Source organism: Callithrix jacchus, chromosome 1, assembly GCF_049354715.1.
Source record: "Callithrix jacchus isolate 240 chromosome 1, calJac240_pri, whole genome shotgun sequence".
NCBI classification, from domain to species: Eukaryota; Metazoa; Chordata; class Mammalia; order Primates; family Cebidae; genus Callithrix; species Callithrix jacchus.
The window spans coordinates 209478662-209499737 of NC_133502.1; the positions used below are offsets into that span (position 1 = coordinate 209478662).

Here is a 21076-nt window from a genome sequence, read left to right on the forward strand (position 1 = left end):
GGGGCGAGGGGGAGCGGGCGGGCCCCCGCAGTGGGCGGGGCGGAAAGCAATGGGAGCTGGGCTAGGACCTAGGGGCGTGGGGGGCAAACGGGCCAGTAGCTGGGGGAACCCGAGGGTGTGGCCTGGAGGGGGCGTAGCGAGGAGGGAGCCCGGGCACGGCGCAGGGTGAGGGTTAGAGGCGAGGACCGAGGGGCGGGAAACGAGGAGGAGCCTCCTCTGGGAGGCGCGCTGAGGTGAGGGAGTGGGGGAGGGGCGCTGTGCAGGAAGCGCGCCGAGGAGAGGGACCTTGAAGGGAGGAGACTGTTGAGCTGGGGCGTCTCTCGAGGGGACCACCTCGCTCAAATTAGGGAGAGGACTCTGAGGAGGAAGCCTTGAAGCTGGGGAGGGGCGCTGAGCAGAGGTGGCCTACGGGTGCGAAAGGTCAGGGTCGCGAGGGATTGCAGCTGGAGCCTCGGGTTAGGAGTTCGAATCGGAGGTCCTTTTTATGAGACGGAGTTTGTCACTCTGTTGCCCAGGCTGGAGTGCAAGGGCGCGAACTTGGCCCGCCGCGACCTCCGCCTCCCGGGTTCCAGCGATTCTCCTGCTTCCGCCTCCCGAGTAGCTGGGATGACAGGCACCCGCCACCCTGCCTGGCTCATTTTGTATTTTTGGTACAGACGTGGCCAGGCTGGTCTCGCATTCCCGACCTCAGGTGATCCGGCCCCCCGGGCCCCCCGGAGTGCTGGGATTCCAGGCGGAGCCGCCGCGCCCGGCCCCGGGCTGGTTTCCATGGCCGGCGTCGGCTTGGCCCTGCTCCCGCAGCGCTCCTCATTGCCCACTCCGTGACTCTCCCCGTTCGCCACTCCTGTCTGTGATTGAGACACCCGAGGCCCATTCAGGGTGGAGAGTGATTTTCCTCTGCCTTAACTTGGAGTTTTAAATAGACTGCAGACGCCTGGCATATTTCGGTTCAGCTTTTAAATAGAAGCTGCGGGCCAGCCTTCGTGCCAGCAGCGCCATTGCTGGCAGCGCCCTCCTCCTCCCCTCACGCGGAGACGGACTTGACAGTCAGGAAGCATCTGAGAGAGCAGCTGCTAAGGTGGAGGCTGTGATGTATCTTGGATGAATCTCTGTGCAAACAGTTTTTTGGGTTCAAGACCTAGTACAGGGCGACTCCCCCCCCCCTTTTTTTTTTTTGAATCGTTTTGCTGGAATAAATAGCAAAACATTCCCACAATAGCAGTTGGCATTTGTGTGGGACGCGCCCCCCCTCCCCCACCAGGTGGATTGTTTCAGGAGCCACGAGTAACCGCCATTGTGCTTCCAAAACTGTTATTTCGCCCCAAACACAGCCATCCTCGTTATACGGAAATGAATGCCCATTTAGGGAAGGAACTGGGTGGTTTCACTCTGAGGCCTCACCTAAGTCATTATGGGAACTTTTGAACAACTTGTTAGGTGAAGATACCGACAGTCTACAGAAGAGCTGCAAAGAGCACAGCGAGATGATTTAGGGAAATCTAACATATGTAGTTTGGTGTAGTGACAGCTGGGAGAGAGAAATGTTCATAATATTTGAAGGTTGTGTGCAGTACACTTAAAGAAACTAAAATGAGCCGGGTAATGGCAAATTCATGAAGGGAGGAGAAAAGTCCTGTTTGAGTATCATATCCATAGACAACTTTTAAAATATTTAAAACAACAAACTCTGGGACAGAGTGCACTTTAAAAAGTGCACATGAGGACCTTTCCACTCAAATCGGGACCAAAAAAAAAATTAGTCTTTCATATCATACAAAAATTCTGAATATCATGAAGGCAGCATTTCAAATTACTGGGGAAATGATGAATTCAGTAGATAGTGTTAGAACAACTAGGTAACCATCTGGAAGAAAAAATAAAATTGGAATCATGCTTTATACATTATACCAAAATAAATTCCAGACGGATCAAAAAATTAAATCTGAACAATAAAATAATAAAAGTACTAGAAGAAAATATGGGACATTTAAAATTACTTTATAATAAGGAACATCTTTTTAAGTATGATACGAAACTCAGAAGCCACAAAAGACTGATAAGTATGCTTATATTAAAAAAAAAAATCCTGTATGGCAAAATGGTACTTCCTATCCACAATATAGAACATGGCAAACCAGAGCCTTTGTGTCAATTATTAACTGAGTGATATAGCTTGCCTACTTTTTCAAATCCTTCAGGAAGTCCACAATTTCTCTATACAATTATAAAATTTTTGTATCACTTTTACATTTTAAGAAATAAAAAAATTGGCAGTGGGATTACAGTTAAGATTTGAATTTTAAACCATTACACTTTACTGCCCCTCCGTGGACAGTCACCTTATAACCAAATAGAGGCACAGGATTCCAGCGAATATAGTCAGGCTTATTCCCAGTGATGCTTGCAGATACATATTCTTGAAGTTTCAAGAGCTTGAATTTGATAAATGCTTTAGTAGAAAACTAAAGAATGAAGGCTCATCATGTACAAATTTCACTGGGTAGATTTCCTCTTAAACATATTTGTTTTGCTTTTTTCTTTTTGAGTCAGGGTCTTCCTCTGTCACTCAGGCTGGAGTACAGTGGTAACATCTTGGCTCATGGCAGCCTTAATCTCCGGGGCTCAAGCGATCCTCCCACCTCAGCCTTCCCAGTAGCTGGGCCTACAGGCACAAGCCACCACACCCAGCTAATTTCTTGGTGTTTTTTTTTTTGTAGAGATGTGATTTCACCATGTTGCCCTGGTCTCTCAAACTTCTGGGCTCAAGCAAGCCTCCCACCTCAGCCTCCCAGAGTGCTGGGATTACAGGCGTAAGCAACCGCATCCAGCAGTGTTCCACGTCTTTATCTTCATTTTCAAATAATTCCGTTTAAGAATAAGGTACTTGTAGCCTATCGCTGAGACCTGTACCTCTTAGTGGCTCTTCTCCGGGCTACATAAAGGTTTAAAATGACTGCTGTTTGTAAAAAGTTGATTAAAATTTTAACCTAGGGCCTTATATTATTCACCTCCAGTTACAAGAAGGAATACAGGGTGCTGTAGGAACGCATGGGAGAGACATCTTATTCAGTTTGTGGGGAAGTGAGGAACATGGCATTTCAGCTGGTATCCATGAGTAATTCATTAGTCAGGTAATAAGAGGGAACAAGTACTAACTTAAGAGAGTGCATTTAGCTGGAGCGCAATACTTATTTGTAGAATGAATGACTGACTAGTAAAACACCTCTTACATTCTCCAAACTTTTTTTTCTCAGTATTCTAGTTCCATCAATCTTGTCATGCTTTTTTTTCCTTGTACTTCTACTTTGTATAGACATTTCAAATATTGTGTTTCTTGCCTCAGCAGAGGGAATATTCTGAAAGATACTAATTCTGCAGTGTGAGGATTTGCGTTAATCTAAAGGGGTTTACTGTAGATTTACAGAAAAAAACAAAAAACAGAAAAGTAGAAAGAAAAAAAAATCTGGGGCCGGGCGCGGTGACTCACGCCTATAATCCCAGCACTTTGGGAGGCCGAGGCAGGTGGATCATGAGGTCAAGAGATAGAGACCATCCTGGTCAACAAGGTGAAACCCCGGCTCTACTAAAAATACAAAAATTAGCTGGGCATGGTGGTGCACGCCTGTAGTCCCACCTACTTGGGAGGCTGAGGCAGGAGAATTGCTTGAATCCAGGAGGCGGAGGTTGCAGTGAGCTGAGATCCCACCGTTGCACTCCAGCCTGGGTAACGAGCGAAACTCCATCTCAAAAAAAAAAAAACAAAAACAAAAACTGTAGTATTACAAACCAAAAAATAAAAAAAACCAAAGTTCCCATCTTTATTCAAAGTATTGATTAACAAAAATAAAAGGCAAAAGTTGTATATGTTTTTGTATATCTGTTTCTTCTCTTTTCTTTTTCTTTTTTTGAGATGGAGTCTCACTCTGTTGCCAGGCTGGAGTGTGTAGTGGCACAATCTTGGCTTACTGCAACCTCCAACTCCGTAGTTGGAATGATTCTCCTGCTTAAACCTCCCAAGTAGCTGGTTTACAAGCACACACCACCATGCCCAGCTACTTTTTGTATTTTTAGTAGAGACAGCGTTTCACCATGTCGGCCAGGATGTTCTCTATCCCTTACCTTATCATCCACCTGCCTCGACCTCCCGAAGTGCTGAAATTACAGGCATGAGCCACAGCACCTGGCTGGAAAGACAGATTTTATACAAAGAGGCAGGGTCTCACTATTTTGCCCCGTTTGGTCTCAAACCCCTTGCCTCAAGCAATCCTCTTGCCTTGGCCTCCCAAAGTGCTAGGATTACAAGTGTGAGCCACCATGCCTGGCCTGTTCGTTTTTAACAAAGCTTTATCGAGGTATAATTGACATATGAGAAACTGCACATATTTAAAGTGTGTTTAGGTATGTATACACCCATGAGCTCTTCACCACAATCAAGATAGTGGACATATCCGTCACCCCCAAAAGTTTTTTTGAGCCTCTTTGTAACCCCTTCCAACTTCCCTCCTAGCCCCTCTAGCTATCCCTCCTGTTCTTTAGGCAACTGTGTGTTCTAAAACAGGCAATTCATCAAGTCATAAGCAATTCAAAATCAGCACTATAGCATTTTAACTTCATCTTTTCTAGTTTAACATCGGAATTTTTCTCCTTCCATGCTGAGAATATGGGTTTTCAGCAACACTAGGAATGACGGAATTAGAATATCACACAATTACTCATTTGCTTTATCCCACATTACAGCAAATACTTTTTAAATGTTAGTTCTCTTTGATGCTCTACCCCCCCTTCCCTTATAAAGGGCAAATAACTCTTCTTCATAATTTTTCTTTCTAATATTTGCAAAGAGCAGAGACAGGATTTTTCATCTTTAACATACTGAGAGGCCTACCGTTCAGAGTCCTCAGTATTTTCTGGAAAGGGTCCATGCAGGGATGATCTTGGACTGTGCAAGGAATGGTCCTGGGAGACAGGAATGCAGTTTGTACTGAGCTTAGAAAACAAGGAGCCCTTCTTGCTGCATGGGGGCTAATGGTAGAGATGGAGAGGTAAACAGGCAATTACAACCTGCTATGGTAACGGCTGCCATAACAGGGTGGCACCGAATGCTGTCGGAGCAGAATGCAGTGGAGCACTTGTGCCTACCTGGCTCCTGGCAGATTAGGGAAGGCTCCCAAGAGGAGGGGACGTCTAAGTGGGGTCCTGGAGGAAGAGCAGGAATTAGCAGTAATGTTGGCAGTTAATAAAGAGGAGCGGCCGGGCGCGGTGGCTCAAGCCTGTAATCCCAGCACTTTGGGAGGCCGAGGCGGGTGGATCACAAGGTCAAGAGAACGAGACCATCCTGGTCAACATGGTGAAACCCCGTCTGTACTAAAAATACAAAAAATTAGCTGGGCACGGTGGCACGTGCCTGTAATCCCAGCTACTCAGGAGGCTGAGGCAGGAGAATTGCCTGAACCCAGGAGGCGGAGGTTGCGGTGAGCCGAGATCGCGCCATTGCACTCCAGCCTGGGTAACAAGAGCGAAACTCCATCTCAAAAATAAATAAATAAATAAATAAAGAGGAGCAAGGAGAAGGCATTTTCTTTTGTTTTTTTGAGATGGAGTTTCACTGTTGTTACCCAGGCTGGAGTGCAATGGCATGATCTCGGCTCACCGCAACCTCCGCCTTCTGGGTTCAAGCAATTCTCCTGCCTCAGCCTCCCCAGTAGCTGGAACTACAGGCACGTACCACCATGCCCAGCTAATTTTTGTATTTTTAGTAGAGACGGGGGTTTCACCTTGTTGACCAGGATGGTCTTGATCTCTTGACCTTGTGATCCACCCGCCTCGGCCTCCCAAAAGTGCTGGGATTATAGGCGTGAGCCACCGCGCCCGGCCGAGAAGGCATTTTCAAGTCCAGAAGCAGCAAAAGACAAAAGGTCCAGAAATAGGAAAGTGTGGTTCCTAGAGGAACTGCAGATGAAGAGTTGATGGTGGCTGGGTAGTAAAGGGAAGGTGAGGGAATGCTCTGCTTATCTGCCCCACACGGTGCCTTGTACCTGGCAGGTGCTCAATGTGTTCTGGTTTCAGAAGAGTATACTTTTTTGTTTTCTGAGACGGAGTTTCACTCTTGTTGCCTAGGCTGGAGTGCAATGGTGTGACGTCAGCTCACTATGACCTCCACCTCACAGGTTCAAGCGATTTTCCTGCCTCAGCTTCCTGAGTAGTTGGGATTACAGGCACTGGCCACCACGCCTGACTAAATTTTTTGTATTTTTTGTAGAGACGGGGTTTCCCCATTTTGGCTAGGCTGCTCTCGAACTCATGACCTCAGGTGACCCACCCGCCTTGGCCTCCCAAAGTGCTGGGATTACACAGGTGTGAGCCACTGCACTGGGCCAAGAAGAGTACACTTTCTAGCAATGATAACAACAAGAGCTTGTGGCAATTACAAAGTGAGAAGTACTGTGCCAAGAACTTTGCATAAATTATCTCATCTGATCCTCACAACAACCCTCCTAGGTAGGCATTCCCTTTCTGCAGGTGAGAAAGCAAGTTCAGAAAGGTCAAATTGCACAGCTACTGTGCTGAGTCATACATCCACGGTGAAGCAGGGCAGTAATTCAAAGGCCCACATTTTCTCATGCCAAAGCCTGAGTTCTTTCCCTCTTACCTCTCCTTCATCCCCTTTTACAAAGTTAACAGTCTTCAAGGGGGTCACCTAGGGTTCCACTCAGGATGCCAGTAAAGACATAAGACTGAGGGATGACCCATATGTCCCAAAATCTGCTTATCCGCTGCTTGCTTTGGGCAAACAGCAATCTACACCGTTTCTTGTTTTATTTTATTTTAATTAATTAACTAATTTATTTATTTTAGATGGAATTTCACTCATTACTCAGGTTGGAGTGCAATGGTGCCATCTCAGCTCAGTGCAACCTCTGCCTCCTGGGTTCAAGCAATTCTCCTGCCTCAGCCTCCCGAGTAGCTGGGACTACAGGCATGTACCACCATGCCCAGCTAATTTTTGTATTTTTAGTAGAGACGGGGTTTCACCTTGTTGACTAGGATGGTCTTGATCTCTTGACCTCATGACCCACCTGCCTCGGCCTCCCAAAGTGCTGAGATTATAGGCATGAGCCACCGCGCCCGGCCAACTAATTTATTTATTTGAGACGAAGTCTCACTTTGTCACCCGGGATGGAGTGCAGTGGCTCGATCTCAGCTCACTGCAACCTCCACCTCCCAGGTTCAAGTGATTCTCCTGCCTCAGCCTCCCAAGTAGCTGGGATTACAGGTGCACGCCACCATATCCGACTAATTTTTTTGTAATTTTAGTAGAGACGGAGTTTCACCATGTTGGTCAGATTGGTCCTGACCTTCTGATCCACCTGCCTCAGCCTCCCAAAGTGCTGGGATTACAGGTGTGAGCCACCGTGCCCGGACCATCTGCACCATTTCTTTCCTCTTGGCTGTGACAGGTGGACTGTTCTAGCACAGACCAGGTCACTTCCTTCTATCTTGAAGCTCAAATGATAAAGCCTAAGCCCCTCAGCCCAGCCCTTGTGCCTGTGCCCTTCAGTGAAATATCTTCTGTGCCAAAGGGCTGCTGGCATACTGGCTTCACCTGCCTCGGTTTTTCTCAGATTCCATGCAGATCTCTATCAATGCCTTTCTTGATTTACACATCCTTCTCTCTTTCAGACTGTGAGTCCCGTAAGGTCCGGGGCTGTGTCTTTATTTATCTCTGTATCCACAGGGCCTAGTGCAGGGGTGGTACAGAGCAGACATCTAGCAAATACCTAATCATCCTCATCAAGCCCCAGTTTCTTCCTAGGAGAAAATGGAGGTCACAATATCCATCTTGGGGGCCATCAGGAAGGTTAACTGGGATAACGTCTAAACCAGGCTTAGCAGAACACTTAGCACATAGTAAGTACTCAATAAATGACATCGCCTATATTACTATTACTATGTTACACAATATTTTATATTCCAGGCCAGGTGCAGTGGCTCACAATTATAATCCTAGTGCTTTGGAAGGACAAGCCAGGAGGATCACTTGAAGCCAGAAGTTCGAGACCAGCCTGGGCAACACAGTGAGATCCTATCTCTACAAAAAATTTCTTAAAAAATTAGCCAGACACGGTGGTATGGCTATATTCCTATCTATTTGGGAAGCTGAGGTGGGAGGATCGCTTCAGCCCAGGAATTTGTAGTGAGCTATGATTGTGCCACTGCATTCCAGCCTGGACAATATAGTGAGATTCTGCCTCTAAAAAGATTAATTTAATTTTAACTTAGTTAAACTTTTATCTTAGTGATCTCTGCCTCTCTGGTAAACATCTTGTCTTTTCTAAACTCAGCCCAGGGACATGACATCTGCAAAGTGTTTCTGTGTGGCTCCCAGGCCTCTGCCTTCTTGGTTTTCCTCTATCCAATACTTAGAGCATTTAATTTGTTGATACATCTGTCTTCCCTCTATGGTGACTCCCTTAAGAACAGGGCCTGTGTCTTATCTACTGTTAATTACCCAGTGTCTACAGCAGAGAACTTTGGAAACATTTCCAAACCTGGGCTTGCTACTATGTAGAATGCAGTGGATCATCCCTACTTCATATGTCTGGTATGAAGGTTTAACCTTTATATGAGGTCATATTTGTAACGTACTCACAAACATGCACTTAATAAAATACTGAGTGAAAGAGTAAATGTGTGAATAAATGTAGTGACCCAAGCACCAGCTCTCTGCTCCTCCTTTTCACTCAGCCTATGAAAAACTACAACAAAATCATTCCCTTATTGTTTAATTGTGATTCCTATTTCTCAGTCTTTGGCCACAATTTTCTTTTTTTCTTGTTGTTCTGCTTCATTTGGTAGTAGAAAGATCATGGATTCTGTGGTTCTAGGAACCGGATTCTGTAGTTCTGAAACCTAGTTCCAGGTTGTGGCGTTCCTTGGGGCTTGGAAGTGAGTAGAGAGAAATGTTCAACTTTTGTTTCTCTTCTCTTTCCCTCTCCTCCTTTCCCCTCCTGTGGGGGAAACAAGCAAAAAATCAATTAAAAAATCTAATTTCTTCAAAGACTCTACATGTGAGCAGTGGCATGGTCAGTGGTGATCCCTGTATACAAGGAATATTGAGGGCATGCTCCTGCCTCCAGAGAAAGAGGTTGGGCAGGACTGCTGGCATCCACAGCTTCCACATCACCAGTGCCTCCATCCTTCACCTTTCACCAGTACTGATAGGAACACTGCTGTGTGGGATCTGAACTGGGCCCTGAAAACCTCTAGGCAGCAGGCAGGTACGGCCCCATTGGAGGTGACATTCCTCTGGTGAAGCTGAAAGCCTGGGTTGTGTTTTCTAACTCTGTGTTCCCCGTCTGCCTCACACTTCCAGATGTGAATCTTCAGAGTATTATTGCTGGGCTATGAGATGGAGACTAGTCTCACAAGCCTAAACGACTTCCTTTAATATTTCATGAAAGCATTACACTTCTTCTATTTAGGTTCACTGTCCTTATTTGCAAAGAACATGCTACAACTTCTGAAGGAGAAATAATAAGATATATTTAAAAATACTTTGAAATAGCCAGGCACAGTGGCTCACGTCTGTAATCCTAGCACTTTGGGAGGCCGAGGAGGGTGAATTGTCCGAGCTCAGGAGTTGGAGACCAGCCTGGGCAACATGGTGAAACCCCATCTCTACTAAAATAGAAAAGAAATTAGCTGGGTGTGGTAGCATGTGCCTGTAGTCCCAACTACTCAAGAGGCTGAGGCAGAAGAATGGCTTGAACCTGGGAGGTGGAGGCTGCAGTGAGCTGAGATTGTGCCATTCCACTACAGCCTGGTGACAGAGCAAGACTTCATCTCAAAAAAAAAAAAAAATTGAAATAAAAACAAAGACATAACACAATAAAACTTAAGGAGTGCAGCAAAAGCAGTGCTCAGAGGGAAATTTATAGCTAGAAATGCCTATGTTTTAAAAAGAAGAAATGTCTCAAATCAGTAACTTCACTTTATGACTTGTCAGCCTAGCAAAAGCAGCACAAACTAAATCCAAAGCTGGTAGAAGGAAGAAGATAATAAAGATTATTGCAGAGGACATGAAACAGAGAATAGAAAACATAGAAAGTCAGTTGAAAGAAACAAAATGTGGCCAGGTGCAGTGGCTAACGCCTGTAATCCCAGCACTTTGGGGGATCGAGGCAGGCAGATCACCTGAGGTTGGGAGTTCGAGATCCACCTGACCAACATGGAGAAACTTTGTCTCTAGTAAAAATACAAAAATTAGCCGGGCAAAGAAAAAGAAAACAATTCCATTTAGAATAGCATCCATAAGAAAAAAAAAACCTATAAATAATTTCTCCAAGGAGATGAAAAACTTATACAACATTGTAAAAGTTATTTAAAATTTCATAAAACTATAAAACATTGCTGAAATAAATTTTAAGGCAAAATAAATGCAATGATAGCTTGTGTTTAATTGAATTGGAAGATAATATTGCTGATTAACAAAATGAATTGGAAGACTTAATATTGTTATAATGGCATTACTAGCCAAACATAGATTTAGTGTTGTCCCTATCAACATTCCAGTTGTTTTTTTGGTAGCACTGGAAAAGCCTGCCCTTAAATTCATATAAAATTGGAAGAAGCCACATATAGCTAAAATAATCTTGAAAAAGAAGAATAAAGTTGGATAACTCACACATCCTGATTTTGAAACCATATTACAAAGCTTCCATAATCAAAACACTGTGGTACTGGCATAAGGGTTGACACATAGACCAATGAAATTGAATTAAGAGTCTAGAAATAAACCCATACATCTATGGCCAATTAATTTTCTTTTTTTTTGTTTTTTTTGAGACGGAGTTTTGCTGTTGTCACCCAGGCTGGAGTGCAATGGCACGATCTCGGCTCACTGCAACTTCTGCCTTCTGGGTTCAAGCAATTCTCCTGCCTCAGCCTCCCGAGTAGCTGGGATTACAGGTGCGCACCACCGTGCCCAGCTAATTTTTGTATTTTTAGTAGAGACGGCGTTTCACCTCGTTGACCAGGATGGTCTTGATCTCTTGACCTCGTAATCCATCCGCCTCGGGCTCCCAAAGTGCTAGCATTATAGGCGTGAGCCACCGAGCCTGGCAAAAATTTTTTTTTTTTTTTGTTAATCAATGTGGCCGGGCGCGGTGGCTCAAATCTGTAATCCCAGCAGTTTGGGAGGCCGAGGCGGGTGAATCACGAGGTCAAGAGATGGAGATCATCCTGGTCAACATGGTGAAACCCCGTCTGTACTAAAAATACAAAAAATTAGCTGGGCATGGTGGTGCATGCCTGTAATCCCAGCTACTCAGGAGGCTGAGGCAGGAGAATTGCTTGGACCCAGGAGGCGGAGGTTGGGGTGAGCCGAGATCGCGCCATTGCACTCCCTCCTGGGTAACAAGAGCGAAACTCCATTTCAAAAAAAAAAAAGAAGAAGAAGGGAAGAGGGTCAAGAGACAGACAGAGAAAGAGCCCGAAAATGCTGAGGCCTTAGGTCAAATATGCCTGTAGATGGCCTGTCATGGCCTTCCCAATTATTTAAGCTCCTACATTCTCCTTCCACTTAAGCTAGTTTGAGCTGGCTTTCTGGCATGTGCCACCAAGGAGCTCTGTCTCATACAGTTCGTAAAGTACATAGGCCAATGCCTGGTACAGAGGAAGTATAAAAATTAATAGCCCTTACTACTACCAGTAATAATACTAAAACTAATCAGAGCGGTGTGGGTAACACATAAAAGGAAGTGAACTTTTTTTTTTTTGAGATGGACTTTCGCTGTTGTTACCCAGACTGGAATGCAATGGCACCATCTCGGCTCACCGCAACCTCCGCCTTCTGGATTCAAGCAATTCTCCTGCCTCAGCCTCCCGAGGAGCTGGGACTACAGGCGCACACCATCATGCCCAGCTAATTTTTTTGTATTTTTAGTAGAGACGGGGTTTCACCTTGTTGACCAGGATGGTCTTGATCTCTTGACCTTGTGATCCACCTGCCTCGGCCTCCCAAAGTGCTGGGATTATAGGTGTGAGCCACCGCGCCTGGCCAGGAAGTGAACTTTTTTTTTTTGAGAGGAGTCTAGCTCTGTCTCCAGGCTGGAGTGCAGTGGCGTGATTTCGGCTCACTGAAACCTCCGCATCCCAGGTTCAAGTGATTCTCCTGCCTCAGCCTCCTGAGTAGCTGGGATTATAGGCACATGCTGCCATGCCCAGCTAATTTTTGTATTTTTAGTAGAGACGGGATTTCACTACGTTGACCAGGCTGGTCTTAAACTCCTGACTTCATGATCTGCCCACCTTGGCCTCCCAAAGTGCTGGGATTACAGGCGTGACCCACTGCGCCTGGCCATAAGTGAACTTTTATATGCTCTTTTCTATGTTTTAAGAATTTTATAGACTGGGCAACATAGTGAACCCCCCAACTCTACCAAAGATAAAAATGAGCTGGGCATGGTGACACACGCCTGTGGTCCCAGCTACTCAGGAGGCTGAAGTGGGAGGATCACTTGAGCCCGGGAGGTGGAGGCTGCAGTGAGCTATGATGGCACCACGGCACTCAGCCTTGACGCCACAGAGTGAGACTCTGTCTCAAAAGAAACCAATTCTTATTCTTACACTGTTCACATTTCTACACTTCCCATGGTTTTTGTTCAAACAAACCTTAAACTCGATATCTCTTTGGAAACTTCCCTTAGTTTTCTTGTCAGGTGATTCCTCACTGAAGGCAGAAGGTGGGATGAACACGTGGTTTGCCTTTTTTTTATCTGCTGCTTTTTGATCAATATTCTTCATTTCCCTGGGGGGAAGAGACATATGGAAAAAGGCTGGTCATTCCTCCCCCAATTCTTCTCATTCCTCCCCCGTAGAATCTTCTGTCCTCCCTGATGTATGTGGTTGCCCTCCAAGGTTCTGTCCTCAACCTCAACTTCCACATCTGTAAAATGGGGATAAGTAAATAATCGTACCGCTTTATACACACTGTCTTATAACCTAAATTTTGGTCCAATAATATGTTGTGACCATCTTTCCTTGTAAAATAAAAACAGAGGGACATTTTTTCTTGGCTGTAGAGTATGGACTTATGATAGTTTATTTCACCAGTCATCTTTTGATGAACATTAAGGCTTAACTGCATTCCTGTGATGGTGGTGGTGGTGATGCCTAATGGGGTTTTGTGAATGTGTGTGGTCTTTGTCCCATAATATTTTATAAATAACTCAATTGGAGGCCAGGTGCGGTGGCTCATGCCTGAAATCCCAGCACTTTGGGAGGCCGAGGCAGGCAGATCACGAGGTCAGGAGATTGAGACCATCCTGGCCAACACGGTGAAATCCTGTCTCTACTAAAGAAACAAAAAATGAGCTGGGTGTGGTGGCAGGTGCCTGTAGTCCCAGCTACTCAGGAGGCTGAGGCAAGAAAATTGCTTGAACCCGGGAGGTGGAGGTTGCAGTAAGCCAACATCGCGCCACTGCACTCTAGCCTGGGTGACAGAGTGAGACTCTGTCTCAAAAACAACAACAGAAAAAAGAAAAAATAAAAACTCAATTGTATCACATTGCATAACAAAGTATTTATCTACATGTTCATATTTTTCTGTTCCTCTTAATATGGGAGGCATGAATAGCTGTCTAGCCAACAGCAATTCCCTGTTTCTCATTTGCAAACTGAATCCCATTTTGTTTTGAATAACGAAGTGCCCAGTTCTATGGAAGGTCCAGTCCAGTCATGGAAATCTCACCCTCCTTGGCCAGATACTTCCCAAGCTTCTCTTGCAGACAGGGTGGATACATGAAAGAGTTACAGGGGCATGCAGGAAAGACATGAGAGAGACAAAGAAGGATAAAAGAAAGTGAGCTATTCTTTAAGGAAAAATGCCAGCCAATAAATGTAGAAGGAGTGGTAGAAGTAGAAAAATTACCATTTTACAACCCCAAATGTAATAGTTGATCAGGCAAAGACCACTGATGAGTGCTAAAACCACCATATGGAAGATGTTGGGAAAGCACATTCACACAGTCTGGGAGAAACACATCCTTTATTACTGACTAATCAGAAAGACAAACACGTGCTCTTACAATGCAGAGATCTGACAGATACCAGCTTAACCAAGTGTCTACCCTTAGCATCACCAGTAGTGGGCAACCTGACATGATAATGCTTCCTAATGGGATGCGACGTGAATACACATCATCTGTGAAAGACTCTGGGCAAAAGGATTTAACTCGAATCCAATCAAACCTCTAGCATAGACCCAATGTCCAGTGTACAAGAAACATAGGCTATATTGGAACAAATCCAATGATTCTTTCAGGAAATATCAGAAAAACCCAGAACGTGGCTTGAGCTTTTCAAAAAACCCATGTCATAAAAAACAATTAATAAAAACAGGTGAGGGCAGGATACTGTTATAGATTCAAAGTCACCAAAGAGATTAAATATAATTTCTGGCTGGGTGTGGTGGCTCACACCTATCCCAACATTTTGGGAGGCTGAGGCGGGCAGATCACCTGAGGTCAGGAGTTTGAGATCAGCCTGGTCAACAGGGTGAAACCCTGTCTCCACTAAAAACACAAAAATTAGCCAGGCATGGTGGTGCACACCTATAGTCCCAGCTACTTGGGAGGCTGATGCGGGAGGACTGCTTGAGCCCAGGAGGCAGAGGCTGCAATGAGCCAAGATCACACCACTGTACTCCAGCCTGGGTGACCAAAGCAAGACTCTGTCTCAAAAAAAAAAAAAAAAAAGAAAGAAAGAAAGAAAAAAGAAAAAAGAAAAAAAGCTCTGGTCTCTGTTATTAGGAGTTTATATTTTGACTGTAAGAAAGCTGACTGTGCTTACAATAGTTACAGGGACCCCCCCACCCCCACCAACCCATTTAAAAATCACGATGACAATGTGCTGCTAAAGATGAGTGGCGTTTCCCAAAGCCATACCTGGAGAAGTTGTCCTGCAGTTCCTTTAGGTACTTGTCAAAATAATTCCATTCACTGCGGTGAAGCTGGTACAACTGATTGAGGTCGTCTTTCCGCTTCTTCATGCTGCACAGGGTCTCTTTGATGATGTCAGCATACATCAGGGTAGACTCCGTGGCTTCCGTTGTCAAGGAAATCCTGGTACTGTTGAACTGTGTTGACTCTGCATCATTAGCGGCGTGAGCACAGTGCATGGGGAGGAGGGGCATGGACGACAGAGAAGGGAAAATGCTCTGCCTTTCTGGATAAGATACCTGAAATCTGAGCAGGCAATGACTCTCCTGCTCTTTGACCATGGCCTGCTTTGGAGGGAAGAGGCTATCCTATGTGGCCAGGCGTTCTCTACCTAGGAATAAAGCCCTTCTCTGCCCCTGCAGATGGAAGGCAGAACTAATAAATACTTTTTGAGACTATCATCTGAAATTTTTACTCTTATCACGGTGGTGAATAGGAAGGGCTTCTAGCTTTCCTTTTCTTTTAGTCAAGGCCTCATTCTCCATCTTATTTGTATATAAAAACATTCTCCCTAGGGCTGGGTGCAGTCGTTCACACCTGTAATCCCAGCATTTTGGGAGGCCAAGGCAGACGGATAATGAGGTCAGGAGATTGAGACCATCCTGGCCAGAATGGGGAAACCCCATCCCTACTAAAAATACAAAAATTAGCTGGGCGTGGTGGTGCTCATCTGTAATCCCAGCTACTTAAGAGGCTGAGGCAGGAGAATCCCTTGAACCTGGGAGGAGGTTGCAGTGAGCAGAGATCGCGCCACTGTACTCCAGCCTGGCGACAGAGCAAGACTCCGTCTCAAAAAAATCTCCCTTTGCTCTGCCCTCCTTCCACTCACCTTGATTGGTTAGAATCTCAGCTACACTCGCCACAAGCTGTGAGGCCTCAGACAAGATATGAGTCATCCTCTATGCCTCCATTTCCAGATCCATAAAATAGAGGTGATAATGCCCATTTTAGAAGATGTTAATAATGGTAGTTACTTAGGTAGTACCAGCTGCATGTGATTTAATCCTCATCACCTTGTAAGTTTGGTATAACTATCCAAATCTTAAATGAGTAGATAAAGATACTGAGCTGTGCACATAAGATCTCAAAGCCAGTGGCTGCTAAACTGGGACTCAAATCTAGGGCTGTGTAATGGAACAGAAGGAGTTAATTAAGTTTACAAGTCATGGACAGACTTGATGTTGTCTTCATTTCCTTATCATTGGGAGTATTCCGAGCTCAGAATTTTCCCAATGCAAAAAAAAGGCTCTGAAGAGCCGGACCTGGGAACCTGGCCAGTTCCCTGATCCAATTTTTGGTAAACACCTCAAGGATGTTAGTTACATGATGAATACGTGGACAGTGTCCTGACTTGACCCTTCTTTGTTTTAAAAAGTATAAAAGATTGTTTAGCAGAAGCCGAACTGAGCTTCGATGGTGATTTGGTCTGGACTTGAGAAAACCCGTGCTGCTTTATTGCCGGTGTGAAGTTTGTGAGCGTCTCTAGGTATCCTTGTAAATAAACTCCTTTTCTTTCCTTGTAAATAAACTCTCTTTCTTTTCTCTATATATCTCGGCTGGTGTTTTTCTTCCCACGAATCTGCCTGAAAAGATTAGAAAATCCAAGCTTGGTACTGAGCAGTGCTCACACGGGCTGCGTATCCAAACCCAGGTTCCTTCCACCACACGAAACTTTCTTTACAGAACAATGAAGTGATGTCTGGGAAAACTGTTGCAAGAAATCAAACACTATGAAATGTGAGTTATTACTCTCTCCCTATAGAATGTGTAAATAAGTGTGTGGACATGGAGTTCCATGAAGCAGTAGATGCAAAGTCCGTCCTACTTCATTATGAAACTCCTCCTGTTGGGGAGCTCCATGTAGACGTTGGTCATCCCAGCCCTTGTTATCTGCCAGGCACTGTGCTAAGCCTTTTCCTCTGTTGTGTCTGTAATCTGCAAAACAGACCTATGAGGCAGGTACTCTTATCCCCATTTTACAGGTGAAAAAAATGAGGCACAGAGAGAAGCTGGAGCTTATCTCAAATCACTGGTTCCTGAGTCTTGGTCTATTTGAGCCAATAGACCGATTTGATTCCAAATAGAACTCATGTTCTCTGACTCCTATGATAAACTGCTAAGACTCAGGATGCCAACACATGCCACACCTGTTTTCTTGAGATCTGAATGTGTCCTTCCTTCCTTCCTTCCTTCCTTCTTCCCTCCCTTCCTCCTTCCTTCCTTCCTTCTTCCCTCCCTCCCTCCCTCCTTCCTTCCTTCTTCCCTCCCTTCCTCCTTCCTTCCTTCCTTCTTCCCTCCCTTCCTCCTTCCTTCCTTCTTCCCTCCCTCCCTCCCTCCTTCCTTCATTCCTTCTTCCCTCCCTCCCTCCTTCCTTCCTTCCTTTTTCCCTCCCTCCCTCCTTCCTTCCTTCCTTCTTCCCTCCCTCCCTCCTTCCTTCCTTCCTTCCTTCCTTCCTTTTTTTGGAGTGAGTCTCACTCTGCCACCCAGGCTGGAGAGCAATGGTGCGATCTCAGCTAACTGCAACCTCTGCCTCCCAGGTTCAAGTGATTCTCCTGCCTCAGCCTCCTGAGTAGCTGGGATTACACATGTGTGACACCACACCCAGCTAATTTTTGTATTTTTGGTAGAGAGAGGGTTTCACCACGTTGGTCAGGCTGGCCTCGAACTCTTGACCTCATGATCCACCCACCTCAGCCTCTCAAAAGTGCTGGGATTACAGGCGTGAGCCACTGCGCCCCGCCCGAGATCTGAGCTTTCTATTAGATCTTTAGGATAAATGGCAATAGGGCCAGGAATTTGCTGACAGGTCTAAGGGAGGAGCATGTCTGAGAAGGGTGATAGATGAAACACACAGGTGGACAACAAAATTCTTGGTCAGTACATACACTGGGGCCAATAAGTGTCTTGGAAGCATTATTTAGTTTCAATATATGTTACAACACCAAGTTAGCACATTCTGTTAAGTGTAAAAGAGATATTGCACATAAGGAAATCTGACACACCCTGGGGTCTCAAAGCCACGAGGCTGGCTCTAGATTTGGAGTTCAGATGAGCATTATTCTGACCCTGAGGCTCATATCACTGGCCACCTCTGATGAGTACCCACAGGGTGCCAGGCACTGGGCTAAAGCCTTGGTGCCATTCTCTGACCTCTGCTTCTGGGAAGAGGAAGCGGGGGCCTGGAGCAGTGCGTACCCTGCCCACAGTGACAAGGATATGGGGTGCCTGTGGTCTTTTCCCTTCTGACTATCAATACATCCTTGCCGTGCTGCTGCAGACTGGCGTAGTTACGGAGAAAGTACACAATCAGAGGGCTCCTCCCATAAATGTTGAAGAGGTTTGAGGTCATCTCAGGACTTCTGCCGGCAGCACAAGACTGAGGATGAAAGAAAGAGGAAAAAAATAAAGGATATTGTCATTTTTACAGTATGTATTAAGGAACAGAAAGGCATCAAAGCTGTCATGTCCTTTGATCCAGTAATTCTAGTTTTAGGATGCATCCTAAGAAAATTCTCAAAATAAAGAAAAAAGGTCAAGGCACAAAGATGTCCACGGCAATTTACTATACATAGCAAAAGATGAGAATAACTTAGATGTTCAAGGAGAAGATATTGATCTCTTTACCCAAAGGAATGGTATGCCACTATTAAAATGTTTATGAAGAGTGGATAACTTAAAAAAGGCTTCAGGCCGGGCGCGGTGGCTCACGCCTGTAATCCCAGCACTTTGGGAGGCCGAGGCAGGCGGATCACGAGGTCAAGAGATAGAGACCATCCTGGTCAACATGGTGAAACCCCGTCTCTACTAAAAATACAAAAAATTAGCTGGGCATGGTGGTGCATGCCTGTAATCCCAGCTACACAGGAGGCTGAGGCAGGCGAATTGCCCGAACCCAGGAGGCGGAGGTTGCGATGAGCCGAGATCGCGCCATTGCACTCCAGCCTGGGTAACAAGAGCGAAACTCTGTCTCAAAAAAAAAAAAAAAAAAGGCTTCAGCCACCAGGTGTGGTGGCTCATGCCTGTAAACCCAGCACTTTGGGAGGCTGAGGTGGGCGGATCACCTGATGTCGAGAGTTTGAGATCAGCCTGGTCAACATGGAGAAACCCTGTCTCTACTAAAAACACAAAATTAGCTAGGTGTTGTGGCAAATGCCTGTAATCCCAGCTACTCGGAGGTTGAGGCAGGAGAATTGCTTGAACCCAGGAAGTGCAGGTTGTGGTGAGCCAAGATTGTAACTTTGTCTCAAAAAAAAGTTTTCAGGGTTTCAGGTATAATAGTAAATTTTTAAATACTGAGATGCAAAGTTTGATAGTGTTATGTATATGTGTATCTATATATATACACACTGAGATTGTAATATATAAAGTATATGTATACTCAGATTGTATATATAAAGCATATATATGTGTGTGCATATATGTGTGTGCGAGAGCGAGAGAGCGAGAGAGACTGAGTCTCAATCTATTGCCCAGGCTGGAGTGCAGCTGCATGATCTGAGAGACTGAGCCTCAATCTGTTGCCCAGGCTGGAGTGCAGTGGCATGATCTCAGCTCACTGCAACCTCTGCCTCTCGGGTTCAAGTGATTCTCCTGTCTCAGCCTCCCAAGTAGCTGAGATTACAGGTGCCCACCACCATGTCCAGCTGATTTTTGTATTTTTAGTAAAGACGGAGTTTCACCATGTTGGCCAGGCTGGTCTGGAACTCTTGACCTCAGGTAATCCTCCCACCTCAGCCTCCTTAAGTGCTTGGATTACAGGCGTGAGCCAAATGTTAATAATTGATTCAGCAAATATGTATTGAGTGACTGCTATGTATAAATACTATTTTAAGTGCTGGAGATTCCGCAGAGAAGAAGACAAATTCCAGCCCTCATGGAGTTTGCATTACAGTTGGATGAATACTAATAAGATTCATCCAAGGGTATGGAGAAAGCTAAGGGGAAGAGGACTGGGCTTCCAAGGCTGTGAGGAGGTGAGAGCTCAGGGATCCTGAACGCTGTTGGGGAGGGAGCCATTGCACGGTCTATCAGGAGATGCTCCTGCCTGAGAAGACAGCAGGTGCAACAGATCCAGCCGTCAATATATACTTGATTGAGGGGCAGAAATGAGGTGGCTCACATGGGGTGGGGTGGTGCAGAGGGAGCAGGAGCCATGGCCATGGTGAGGAGCTGGGATCTTTTTTCTAAGGGTCATGGAAGCCACTGGCAGATTCTGAGCTGGGGTACACCATAATCTGAGTAACCTGTTAAGGGCTTTTCGGCTGATGTGAGGAGAAATGACTGTGATGGTTAAGAATGGGCGCAGAAGAGCAGTTGGGAGGCCCTTGTGGCAGTTGGGGAATTACTGATGAGGCGCAGGACTTGGTGGTTGCAGACAAGGGGTGAGAAGTGAGCAAATTTACAACATATGATAAAGGAGAACTGGCAGGATTTGCCGACAGACTCAACTCCACTTGCGAGTGAGAAAGAGAAGAGTCTAGGATGGCTCAGAGGGCTTGGATATCAGCTGCTCAGGTGGAATGATCTGGGGAGGAACCAGGTGGGGCGGGAGGTCAGGGAGTCAAGAGTCCTGTTTCAGATGCTATTTGAGATGCTAGTAGACAGCCAGGAGGAAGCAGTTCACAAAGAGAACAGGCTGGGGCCAAGAATGGTTTGTTTTCTGCCTTTTTCCAAAAATATCAATACTCCTTTTGTGTTTAAAACAATACATTTTATTTTGAAGAAGCAGTTATACTTTAATGGAACAAAAAATTCTGCCTCATGAATCAAGGCTGCAGCAGCACCCAACCACACTATTTTCGAATCTTGTCCTAATGGGATAGGGTTTCATTTAATTAACCGTCTAATGGGATTTATTCTGTCTCCAGCAAGGTTTCCCAACCTCAGCACTACTGACATTTGGGGCTGGCTATTTCTCTGTTGTGGGATGCTGTCTTGTGCATTGCAGGATGTTAAGGAGCATTCCTGGCCTCCTCCCATGCCCCTCTGCCCCTAGTTGTGACGAGAAATGTCTGTACACCTGGGCAAATGTCTCCCAGGGGACACAACTTCCCAGTTGAGAACCGCTGTTCTAATAG

At 45.5% G+C, this 21076-nt stretch overlaps 1 protein-coding gene across 12 annotated transcripts in view; it reads right to left on the minus strand.

The window, feature by feature from the left end:
• Window positions 1-8767: 8767 nt before the first annotated feature.
• FAM227A (family with sequence similarity 227 member A) overlaps window positions 8768-21076 on the minus strand; it is a 55721-nt gene continuing 43412 nt past the window's right edge. For 10 of the 12 annotated variants that reach the window (XM_078340470.1, XM_078340469.1, XM_054241521.2 and 7 more), the window contains 4 exons: window positions 18218-18375; window positions 14946-15098; window positions 12673-12808; window positions 8768-9008 (listed from right to left, as the gene is read on the minus strand). In XM_078340470.1, the coding sequence (XP_078196596.1) occupies window positions 8865-9008; window positions 12673-12808; window positions 14946-15098; window positions 18218-18375 (591 nt within the window). In that variant the 3' untranslated portion in view covers window positions 8768-8864. Of the gene's footprint in view, window positions 9009-12672; window positions 12809-14945; window positions 15099-16363; window positions 16583-18194; window positions 18376-21076 lie in introns of those variants that run through there. The other 2 variants (XM_054241510.2, XM_054241513.2) reach the window with 2 other exon arrangements.